General features: G+C 29.0%; 1 protein-coding gene across 1 annotated transcript; it reads right to left on the bottom strand.

The window, feature by feature from the left end:
* Positions 1–1,220: 1,220 nt before the first annotated feature.
* On the bottom strand, positions 1,221–7,053 carry LOC108763508 (venom acid phosphatase Acph-1-like). Its single transcript, XM_018511198.1, has 7 exons — positions 6,850–7,053; positions 4,184–4,297; positions 3,856–3,966; positions 3,179–3,444; positions 2,665–2,948; positions 1,753–1,961; positions 1,221–1,642 (listed from the first exon to the last, which is right to left on the bottom strand). Exons 2-7 carry the CDS (start codon positions 4,286–4,288, stop codon positions 1,406–1,408), a joined length of 1,212 nt encoding a protein of 403 aa, XP_018366700.1. The 5' UTR covers positions 4,289–4,297; positions 6,850–7,053; the 3' UTR covers positions 1,221–1,405.
* Between the last annotated feature and the right edge of the window lie 6,054 nt (positions 7,054–13,107).

The raw sequence follows: 13,107 nt of genomic DNA, 5'->3' as shown, positions 1-13,107 counted from the left end.
TTATCCGACATCGTCGAAATCACTGGTTATTTCATTTTCAAATTTGCTCCAATTTTTAAAGTAATAACTGTTACCACAATGTGGATCACCACTTTTTGCGTTCATTTTCATTTACGTTCAACATACTCAATAAGACTATCACAGTTTTACTGCCAAGAATCAACGATGAGTTGGTCTATTCTAAATGGGTGGCACTCAGTTGGACACGGCTCAATTGGACACGAGCCACTCACAGCGCTTGAGACTACAAAGCTCCTAAGCACCGGTCGCTGTGATTGGTGGTGTCCAATCGAGCCGTGATCAATCGGGATCACCCCATTCTAAATTATTAACTTGCAACATTTGTGGCCACGATGTGGATCACCATCTTTTTGCATTCTTTATTTATATACTCTCGACTTCTTATTTAATAACATTATTATGGTTTTATTGCCGAGAATTTTTTACGATGTCTATTTTATGTTATTAACTTGCAACATTATAATACAGAACATGAAGAATATTGTTAATTACATAGATATCCGACAACAATAATTTATTTTCTGTTACATTGAGAATGACCTGATCGAAACATATATAAGTATTTTCATTTTCATGTGTTAAATTAAATTTGTTGTTACATTACTGGCTCTTAGCCCTTAATTTATTCTAAATAGTTTTATACATGTGGAGCCTTATTATTATTTATTAATTAATCAGATATTTTGGTTTATTACATTTTTCTGATTTTATTGTTTGCAATTTATATAAACCCGATTTTCATCCGTTGCTCCATCTTCAAGTATGAAATGTAAGTCTGATCATTCAACCTGCTCACAGAACATCCTCAAATAATTTAATTAGTTGATACCTATTGCATATGAATATTTTCCAGAGAAAGTGTCAAAAATATATGATTCACTTGAAAATAGGACAACTCGGCGAAAAAGAGTCGTAGAATAAATTTCAAAAAATGAATTTGAAGGAGAGACTTTAAACTTCAAAATAACTATAATAAAAGTTTTTTACAACATTGTTTAACAACATTGTGTCATACACGATTTCAAAATTCAATATTTAAAAAATTTTTTCACGATTATCTAATAAAAGCATTATTTAATAAAAGGAAATGGTTTGCAGGTTAAACGGTTTAATGTGTCTTATAATTGAAGCTCTTTGACCTTCAAAACGCTGTTTTAGTTTTCTCTTTGTAACTATTTCTTACGATGTTATGTAAGATTCAATTCTAGGTATATTTCGTACGATTAAAAGTAATCCTTTAATTTTAATGCGTAGTATATTTAATAGCGATTAAATAAATAAACATGAAAAAGAATGATTCCATGAAAAAATCTTATCATAATATTTATGGCAGAATGCATATGATTTTATAGACATGTTAATTATTATGGCATGTATATCATCACTAAACGCTCTTCTCGATTGCTGATCTCTTAATTAAATTCTCCAAAATATTCTGCAAACCGGCAGGATATTCCGTGCCAGCGTAACTCGGAGTCTGTCTCTTGTCGCAAATCATCTCCTCGTCAGACGGGATTAAGTCGTCAATTAAATCCAGATATTTATCGAAAGGACACAGTGTGTCACAACCTGGGATTGTAAGATCTTTGATAGTTGGTGGAATGCCCCGATAATATACGAGCTAAAACAATCCATTACATGATATATGATACATATAATTATATATGTATTATTTCTTTTTTCATTATTAGAATAATACATATATTGCTTGGGTGTGATAAAAATGTTTACCTTCACATAATACTCTTGCTGGATCTGTTGCAATTCCAAAATAACTGCGCTAGAATACTCAGGTACATGCGGTTTATACACACCAAACGCGTGCAACATACCTGCAATGTTGGTCTCATGACCACTGTATAAGTAAATCCTCGTATTCGGCGCAGCATTTGGATTTTGTGCAGCTATCATACTGTCTGTCATGGCACGGATCATTGGACCTAAAACAATGCAAGAGCATGTAATAATTATACTAACAAAATTCTAATTAAAACTGCAGTTTTCCATTTTTTACACATATAATAAATTTAATTTGTAAATTTTACATTAAAATTTTTGGGGATTTTGTTATATGTATACATATATATGCAATTGAGGGGCTAGATTCTATAACGGGATGCGCGTGGTTTTTGAGACTTATAAATGCAATTAAATACTACCATATATATTATAGTTGCAATTATTTAAATATTACTATAGGTGCGTTCCGATATTCACTGTGGGGGTTGCAGCCCCCCCCTCCCCCGAAATTTTAAATAATTTCAATAATTTCATAAGAATGCGTAAAAAATTGTTGAGCCGCAAATATCAATTTGTTTTGAGAGAGGAAATTAAATCTTGTTGAGATAGTTCTCATATATAATTTAGTTAGCAAAAATATCGTTTATTATGTATTAAAAATATATCAATTACACAAATGGCATTGTATTTTCAGATTAGCAATATGGTCTCGTGTCACAATTTCAAGGTAGTTTTTTCTTTGATAGCAAAGTACGTCTTTCACCGTTTGCAAATATTTTCGATTTTACACAAATTATTACGAGGTTTCCACACATTTGATACACCCTGCATAATTATTAATATACATTTTTAATAGTTATGTATTATTAAATAAAATATTTTTATCAAGATCAATATACTTACCAGCGTATAATCTCCTTATTAAAGGAGTAAAGTTACTAATATTATATGAAGCTACAATTCCATCAAATAATGGGCCATAAGGAAAATAGTCATATGCCCATTCAGGAAGAGGCAATCCTAAAGAAGATTCGGCTATGAAAGTGTGATAAAGAAAGTAAAGATCCTCTAGCGTCTGTATGTTCTTGCCAGTTAATCTCGTCAAATTGCCCATCAAGTCCTTGAACTGATCAATCTTTGCTTGCCCTTCAGGCGAGTTCAGTATTCGATTGTATTCCTCGAGGAATCTGAAAACATTTAAAAAAAAATGTAAATCGAGTTACTTTTTGTACATTAGTTTTTTAAATATCTAAAAAATTAATAGCAATATATATGTCTTTTTAAAAACTATTCTGTATAATTACATTCTTATAATCATATAACTATAATTAATTATATAATCGAATTGCTAACAAAAGATATTAATGCTATTTAAATTTTCACTGATTGCTCATTTCATCTGCTTTCCCTTACTTACTGTGGACACTCATCTGGAAGAATAATATTGTCATCAACACGTGGAGCGTATAATGTCGGGATTGGTTGCCAATTTAAAAGAGGATTCCATCGTTGTACATTTCTCGGTGGGAACAAACTAGCAAGAACAAGTTGTAGAGACATTTTTGTTCTCTCAAAATCCGAACTACGAGCTACGAGAAGTTTTGGCACATATAAACTACCAAGAAAGTCATTATATCTAGAGCGCAAAAATTTTCCCAATCTATATTCGTGTTTCTTGCCCTCCTGTAAAAGATTGCATAAATTCGATCAATTAGTGTTAAATAATATTCAATTAATCTTTAAAAAAATTGAAGGAGAAGGTTCACACTTTTGAAAGCTATAAACAGTATTCGTGCCCGACTTCTCATTTATGGCATGAAACTTTGCAAAGTTCACAAAAAATGTTGAGATTTAACGGATCGTCGTTTGTAATCTTATAGCTCTGTAAAAATCAGCCAAATCGTTATTTAAAGTACAGATCTGAAAAGTAATAAAGATTTCAAGCTACAAAATGCTTTTTTGAACATCTCTGACCATTTTTGTAAAAGTTACATTTATTTAAAGTTTATCCATTTTTTTCGAAAGCATGAGAGGTGAGGCTTTATAAACACTTTATATTCTTACATCACAGATGATATTATATGTGGTACTTACTGTGGTCAATTGGCCGAGGCCTGTCGGATAGAAAGAATAATTTACATATGGATCATTTGGAAACATTTCGCGACCATTATTATCGGGTGTTCGATCGCCATGTCTAAATACCTATAAAGTGTAAATGAAAAGAATCATTCAAATGTAGCAATTCTGGAATAACATATGCCAGTATATTCATAGACTGTGCGAAATTGCCAGATGTGGAAATTTTTCGCCAAAATGGCGCCTTAAAATAATGAGAGAGAGAGAGAGAGAGAGAGAGAAAAAGAATTTCTGTGAATCTCGAATGATTAATAATAATGCTATCTAACAATAATACACTTACCACATTAACTAATTTAAGCTCAGAAGGCACAGCCGCGATCAGAATTGCATTTAAACTAATAGTAGCAATCGATATATAGTTATTGAAATTATGACACGAGACCATATTGCTAATCTGAAAATGCAATGCCATTTGTGTAATTGATAGTTAAGTTTGCTAATATTTATAAATATTGACTATATATTCCGAACGTAAATATAATTTTTAATCGACAATTACACATGTATTAATTTTGAAATATCTTTACGACTGAAGACTTTTGTAAAGTTGAAACTAGTTTCGCTTAATTTTAATGCACACACACACACACACACACATTTTAAACATTAAATTCTATTACGATATTTAAAACATCTTAATTTATTCGCTCGTCTTGGGCTGAATTTTAATATTATTGATTTTGTGTTTCAATAACGAGCAGGTTATCATTGTTTATCTTTTTAAAAATAAATAGTTTAACTCCCCGGCTATATATGCCACTAGATAATCCTTTTCTGACATTTGATTCTTTTTTTTAGAGCATCACCTACTTGTGAAAGTTGCAAGTAGATTTAACAGAACGATTCTGTGATTGGCAATCCGCTAATCCGCATACGCGTGATTCGCTACATGGGACGTTCAATATTGTCGCGTACTGGCGTACGTAAAACGGCGGAACGTCAGTGATTGATCGGATCCTTCGATACGTGAATACGCGCGTACGGCGATACGCGTCATAGGACGGCACTCTAAGGCTTTGACTCTTTTTACACCGAGCATTTGGTACGCACATTAATTAGTAACTTTCTATTAAATTATCTTAATTTTACTAAAATAATATATTCTGCCACATTTAGTTGTTTCGTGTTAATGTCAGAGAATTTTCTATTTATGTACGACCTCAAGAAGAATTCTACAAAGTAAGAAGTACGAAAGTAAGAGAAATTTCGTATAACACAGTACTAGATTTAGGATTGCAATCCTCTCAATGTTAGTAGAATGTTTTGCTTATACTGACATGCACGCGTAGCTACACGTAAATGACAAACTTCTTCTGACAAATATAAGCGTGCCGCTAGTATCTTGTACAGCCTCTTATTTAAAAAAGCTATTCGAGTTATTATAATAAAATTTTCTATAGAGTAGAGAAATTTATTTTTGATCATAGCGCATGTGTCCTCATTTTTATAGATAAATACGTTAATAAATACACGTGCTTGATTCATGTAAGATTTGTTGCAGATAACCTTATCCAGGAGATATCTCCATTGTATTCTGGGAGATATCTCATGGATAAAGTTATCTAGAGGTGAAGAAATTAGCATTAGAAGAAATGCTAAAAGGAATTTTTAGCTTAACAAAATTTTTTTTGGAATAATTTAAAGAATGATGAATTAAATTGGTATAATATGCATCAAAATGATTGATTAAATACTCATATCATATATGCATATATATGTTTACATGTATCGCCGAAATTAACAGCGAATTCACTTACACTACGTTAGATCAGTGTATACTAAAAGCTGCTATATACGAAATTAGCAAAGTTAAATGTAAAAACATATAAATATTTTAAATGGTTAACTATCTACTAATGATATTGTTACGTTATTTAACAAAATATATATGTATTATTTCATTGTTAGGGTTGATTATACAGCTGTATCATTGCATTGAGATATTTTATATAAAGAGATATTTTAATATGTACTGATTCAGCGTAGTGCGAATGATCGAATTTATCATAAGATAACTCAATAGAAAGTTAGTATTCGCATCAAGTGCACAATGTAAACTAGGCCTTTAGTCATGACGTGAATAAAAATCATCGAAAGGCTCCACGCGCGGCATGCTTTTCGTAACTAATGTCGCACGCGAAAAAAGCAAAGTTTTCATTTGTTACCAGTCACCACTCATGTCAGTTTCGTATTAGTACTGAAGCTAACATCCCCAGACACAGCACACAATATTTATAAAATATTTACAAAATATTCATAAATATTTATAAAGCTTATTTTAAATATTTTGTAAATATTTTTGTGATTTTAGATTGCATAGATCATAAACATTTATTGTAAATATTATGAAATATTTATTGTAAATGCTATGGAAATACTTAATAAGACATTAAAATTTAAATAAAAAATACTTAAGGAATATTTATTTATACTTATCATAAATATTACATTAAATATTTAATTTATCTTTTAATAATATTTCAAATAAAACTTTATGTAAAATATATTTATCTTTTAATAATATTTCGAATAAAACTTTATGTAAAATATGTATAAAATAATTGTATAATATTAAAAAAAATAATAATAAATAATAATAAATATTTATCATAAATATTTAGTGCTGTCTAGGATGTAGTATATAGTATATTGGTCGGCAAGTCAGGAGGATGGCACTTTAAAAAGAATTTATAAAAAGTTGCTAGTTTTGCTAAACGAATGATCGAGAAAGTATAAGTCCATCGGTCACAAGATTCGTACTATTTTATTAAAATTTTCTTTTTTATGAAATTAAACAAATTTAATTTTTAGCTTTTTAATTTTTTTATCAACTTAACTTTTAATTCAATTAATTTCATCATGGATTAATTTGTATTCTTAATTAAGTTAAATTTTCAAGGCTGTTAACTTTAATTTAACTTAGAGTTTTAAAAAAAGTTAACTTACCCACAACCCTTTGATGTAATAACAATGAATAATTGTTCTATCAAAATATTTGAAAAACTACAAAACTGACGCACATACGTATATTTGTGATTGTATTGTATTTTTTCCGGAAGTTAAATTATTATTTTCAACGTTTTATATTAAATGGCATCTATCGTCAAACCCGAATTGGAAAAATTTGTCGAACTACCGCCAATTGTAAGAATAAACTGAATACTGACTTTTTCTCGTAGCATGTAAGGCTTTTAAGGTGCACGAGCGTTCGCCCCACCACGTTATATTTCCTGTCCATTTTATCAGACATCGTACCGTGGACATCATGACGCACAAACTTATTAGGAGAAGTTTATTCTACGGTTTACTTTTCTGAAATCATGTAATAAATACGTATCATTTCTCAATTAACAAAACTTACCTTTGAGAGTCTAATATTTTGTATATAGTCATATTTTAATTCATTTAATTATATTTTGCGTGACAAAAATGCGACGGGGATTTACGAAAAACTGCAGGATTTCCCGTCGAATAGATTATTCCGTTGCGATTTAATTAGGAGGAAATAGATACGTCAGGAACTGAATGAGTCGCTACGCATTACGAGGAAATCTCACGAATATTTTGTGAATGTCGAATAGATGGAATACATTCATCAGAATTCAATATTCTTGTATAATTATATTACACATCCCAGGTAGCAAACTGTAGTCATTTTGACGTCAATAGTTAGTCATTTTGAATTATTGACGTCATGTGATCTATTTAAGATGTAATAATAACGTTATCTTTTTTACCAATTAATGACGCCGTTTATTTATGACGTATTTACAACATCATACTTATTGACGTCAGATAAATGATTAATCGATGACGTATTGGTAACGTTATTAGTGATCAATTAATAACGTCATTTATTTATACCACTCCTGGGATTTCCTTGCACATTTCAGCCAATTTTCAGCTTGGTTCCTGCCACTTACTTCACCCACGCGCAGCCTAAATATCGGTCGGCATTTAGGCTGCGCGTGAGTTGGTGAAGTAAGGGGCAGGAACCAAACTAAAAATTGGCGGAAATGTGCAAGCAACGCTGATTATGCCGTTAATAATACGAAAATAATGACATATTTTCGATGTTGGTTAATATGACATTATGTGGCTGTAACAAATCCATGTCATTCTTATAATGATAGGACGTTGTTGATTAAAAGTGACCAATTAATTACGTCAAATAGATGATACCTTGTTACTTGGAATTGTTCTTAAAATGTTGCGAATTAAGTCAAGAATGGATATCCAATTAAATAAAATGCAATTAACATCACAAAAATATTTCTTTTAAGTAAAATTCAATAATTTTTTTAGCAAAATTCAATAATTTTATAAATTTAATGTAATTTTATAAATGTATAAGTATATTATGTAACGTCAGAATTTTTTATTACTTCAAGAGAAACAATTATTTAATATTACATAATACGTGAAATATGTATGTATTAAACGCATAGTAACAGCATTTATACGATTTTTTTCTTCAAATTCCTTTGTTTATGTGAAGAATGTAATAAAATGCAATTAATGTTATATAATCACAATTCATTATACACTGAGAAAAAAATGCTGTTGATTCAATTAAAGTCTATATTACGGGCTGTCATTAACGTAAGTGATTAATTCATGCGTATATTTTATTGATATAAAGGCTTGATTATTGGCTGTGTGCAATATTGCTGTGTGCAAACAAAGCTGTAGGCAATCGTTTTGTAGGCAAACGGGATTCTCCCTCAAAAGTTAATAGTTTACGTGATATTTAATACTTTGTCAACATGTGCCAGAATAATGTATAAAATGTCTCGTAAACTATTGATTTTTCGATACTTCTACCTTAATACTTTTATACGCAGAATAATTAGAGGAATCATATTACGTAAAAAAATCATACAATTCCAATTTAAAAAATGAAGGTAACCTTGAAATCTCCGAAGCGCCTCCATCCATAGAAAAATTATTAATAGCATATTGTACCCCTCTTGATGCTACACAATTTAAGTAAAAATATTATTTCATATGTCTAAAAATAACGAGACATTCTAGATTCTAGATTGTATCACCCTGCATATTGTAAATTTTAATTTATGCGCACCAAGGACGTATCTCGTTTGATCACGTTGCGATTGACACAACCACTCGTATCGCCCGAGATGCTTAGAATTTTTCTACTAGTCAAGCGTTGTGAGCGACTTGTAATCAATTGTAACGTGGTAAAAAAAGACTTCCACCCCACCAGATACAGTATTTGATCCTCATTTGTTACATTGTTCTATTATTTCAATCTTTTTTAATTTTGCAATCGTTGCTCCAAGATTATTATTTAGCAGTTGCGTGTATCTAATTTATTAGATAAACTTATTATTATAGATTTTATTGATTTGTTTTCATTAATTTATATAATTACTAAATGACATAACTCAAATCTGTAAATATTTTTTAACATTATTAGCATGACATTTTAATACTATTAATCAAATGTTTTGACTCATTTTCGAGCCATTTTCAACAGAAATTGTACTAGTTAAATTATTCAATTCAAGAATATATAATACATAAATTCTAATGGTAAAGAATACATGAATGATATACATGAATTCCAACGTTATGAGAAAAGTAACATGTAGTCATTCACGGTTGCAAACCGAGTGATTTTAAGTCTGTTTTTTTATTCCTGCACTAGACTGTAGTAGAATTCTCTTTCTCGCTTTCGCTAAATATCGAACGTATACCTATCTCACTTTAAATTTCAAAAGTGTATACTAGTTTAGCCATAGAAAATAAGCCTCTTATTTCGGTTTAAATACTCTAAATTAATTCAGTAAATAAATGACATATGTATATCCAAAAAAGTTGCAAAATTGACAGTCAAAAAGACATAAAATGTTGAATGCTATAGGAAATTGGAATGCATAGGTAGAATGTTACTCGCTGTATAATATAATTCATATCGGAGTATAATGATGTTTGTAAAGGTACAATAAATTGAAACAATTAAAACATCAGCGACCAAATAACGAGCAATATAAGATGTTTTGTTAAAATATTTAATATAAATTTAACATATCAATATAATTATCAATATATAAATTATATTGATATGTTAAATTTATATTAAATATTTTAACAAAACCTTATATTGCTCGTTATTTGGTCACTGATTTTTGAATTGTTTTATGTTGCAAACTTCGAGCGTTTGTTAATTATTATTCTTGTTTTGGTACAATAAATTAATATTAAAACTAATCAATCAATAGATAGTTAAAGGTTAAATGATAAAGTTAAATAGATGATGTGAACATAAGATTTAAAATCAAAGTGAGTGAAAAGTAAAACCACACAAGAAGAATATCAAGACCTTACGAGTCCAAAAGAGAGAGCAACATACATCGTCTCAGAAACTAAGCGTTCCCCTTAAAGATTAATACGAAAAAAATGGTTGGACATCGAATAATAAGAGGCGTATAAAACATTTAAAAAATGACAGTTATGTATTACGATGATTGTATATTAAGACTTTTAGCATTTTTAAAGGTATGTAAAAGAAATATGTCTGAAAAAAATATTAAGAAACTTACGCTTACAAAGTACACGATGTATTTTCTGGCTGTTAAACTAGGTCGCAAACGCAGTATAAAAATAATTTTTAGATAATACGCGTCCTCCGAATGAAAATGCACACCTGACCGTAACAAGGAGATAACTACTACGAACTATGAATGTAATGGCCAACCAATTGCGTTTACATACACGTCACACATAAAAGTAAGAACATATTAGCTATAAGTACAACACAAAATGATTGCAGACATATTGCAAAATAATTTTTACTGAAACATTGCAATATTGTAATCTTTGTTGCGAAATCAGCGAAAAATTGCTGTACCATTGCCGTGATTCCGATAATGTTAAAATGTTCTTTCTGTAGTATTGCATTGAAACATCGTGACATCATTGTAATGTAATTATATATTTAGAATTATACAATATCGTTATCACGGAAAAAAAATTAGTTGCAATAGCAAAAACACGTGTGGTAAGGAATGATAAACTTTTTTTGCGATCGTTCATTTTATTTCTACAGCTTATGTATTTTTCTTCATGGAAATCAGAAATTTTCATAATAATGACATTCAAGGAAAAATTGATATATTTTGTGTATGTATACGTGCGCGTGCGTGTGTATGTGTGAAATATAATTAATAAGATCCTTATTTATATCGTTACGAAATCGCTGTTAGTTGTGCTTCAATTATTTAAAACCTAATTCAGAGTTGGATCAAAATCAATAGTACAGAACAACAAACAAAAGTACTACAAAAATATTCGATGTGTGCACATATTCTCATATGGAAAGGCACTGAAGTTTCCTTCTCTAATTTGAATAAATTTTGAATATATTATTTGACAGAAATAAGAGGCACGTATTTTTTATATCCGTGTCTGTTTTTTCAAGAGGTAAAAAACGCTTCTTAAAAAAAATTGGTTATTTCGAAGCGAATATCGTTGAAATTATGAGGAAGAAAAAAATGTTTGAAATAAGAGTTGTATGGCTTCAAGAATATTTTACAATAACAATTTTAAAAAATTTGTTCTCAAGTAGAAAAATTTTATTTATATAAAAATTAAAAAAAATTGTTTAATTATAATTAAATTAAATTAAAGTTAAGTACTCTTCAAAACATTCAACTTTTATTTCAAACATTTTTTCCATTTCTCATAGTTTCGATAATATTCGCTTTGAAATAGATTAACTAACTTCTCTAAGGGGTTTTTCATTTCATATTCGCTTAATTTTCCTTTCAAATCATCATAGTCTCTAGTTAAATCTTTGTTTTTTTTTTTATTAAAAGTAAAAATCACATGATTGCAACAATTGCAATGAATTACAAAAACAGATTGTCTAACATTATCTAATATCAAAATTTTATTTTAAAAAAGAACATTAACGCCTTTAAAGAAATAAAAAAATTTTAATTTATTAGAAAAACATTAATAAATTATAATAAGATTGGAAATAAGACCGTTTATGTTAGAAACATTACTTTAAATACGAAGCGCCACTACGGTCTGAATATTAAGATGTTGAACTATTATATATATTCATATTAAATGAATTAATTTCAGAAATTATAATTGCGTGCCGATATGGTTGTCGGACTTTCAACGCAATATGTATCAATCTAAAATATTAATAATTCCCCCAAATTTCCCCACATTTGATCTTAAAAAACTTAATAAATTAACAAAGTAATATGTTTAAACTAACTAAAAATTAAATTTAAAAATTAACTTATTTGAAAATAATTAAGTCAAATTATAAATTATTAACTTTTTAACTTTATTATTTATCTTGAAACTTTTTAACTAGTTACTATCCAATCCTATACTTAAATATATTCATGCAAGCATTCGCAAATGCTTGAACAATTTGTAGATTATGCGATTAGACGCGAACGATGTAGATAATTCGCATTCACGTGATTTGCCTTATAAATTACATGCGAAATCAAATTATTGTGATTGCATATGCAATCATAATAATTTCGAGTGAGACAACTTTAATAAAAATCTACGAGATCTCTTGATGAAGTTACATCACAAATAAATAAACTCGCGGACAACTTTTTGTGTGTATATGTACGGTATTAATATCAATATTTATATATAAAAGTTTAAGAAAAGTTGCATTGCAATGTAGTAAGAGATTTACATGCGTTGATTTATCTTTGTCCATCTATTCGCGTCAATCTATCATTCACGTCGTAACTCGATAACGATTTTCATACATAATTAACATAATTAATGATATATATACGCTAAGACTATTTTTAAAATACCGAATCAAAAACCAAATGCACAATATGACAAATTTACCGTACAAACATGTAATAGTCATTTCACGTATACAAAAATCATAGAATTTTTGCTCTATTTGAATATACATATACATTTGCAGATTTAGACATTTACATTATATATTTTTGTAGATGATGATTTATATATGATTTATATAATACTTTATCTGCGACAAAAATATGAAGATACACTGAGAAAAAAAAGTTGCTGTTTCAAAAAAATATTAGTTGATTCAACTAAATGTAGCGGTCACGGACTATCGAGCAAATATTTGTTAACTCAACTAAATATTTGTTAATTCAAACAAATAACATGTTTTAAATTACAAGATTTTGTTAATCTAAATATATAAATATT

Source organism: Trachymyrmex cornetzi, unplaced genomic scaffold, assembly GCF_001594075.2.
Source record: "Trachymyrmex cornetzi isolate Tcor2-1 unplaced genomic scaffold, Tcor1.1 scaffold363, whole genome shotgun sequence".
Classification (NCBI taxonomy): domain Eukaryota; kingdom Metazoa; phylum Arthropoda; class Insecta; order Hymenoptera; family Formicidae; genus Trachymyrmex; species Trachymyrmex cornetzi.
This window is presented reverse-complemented; position numbering and strand designations above follow the sequence as displayed.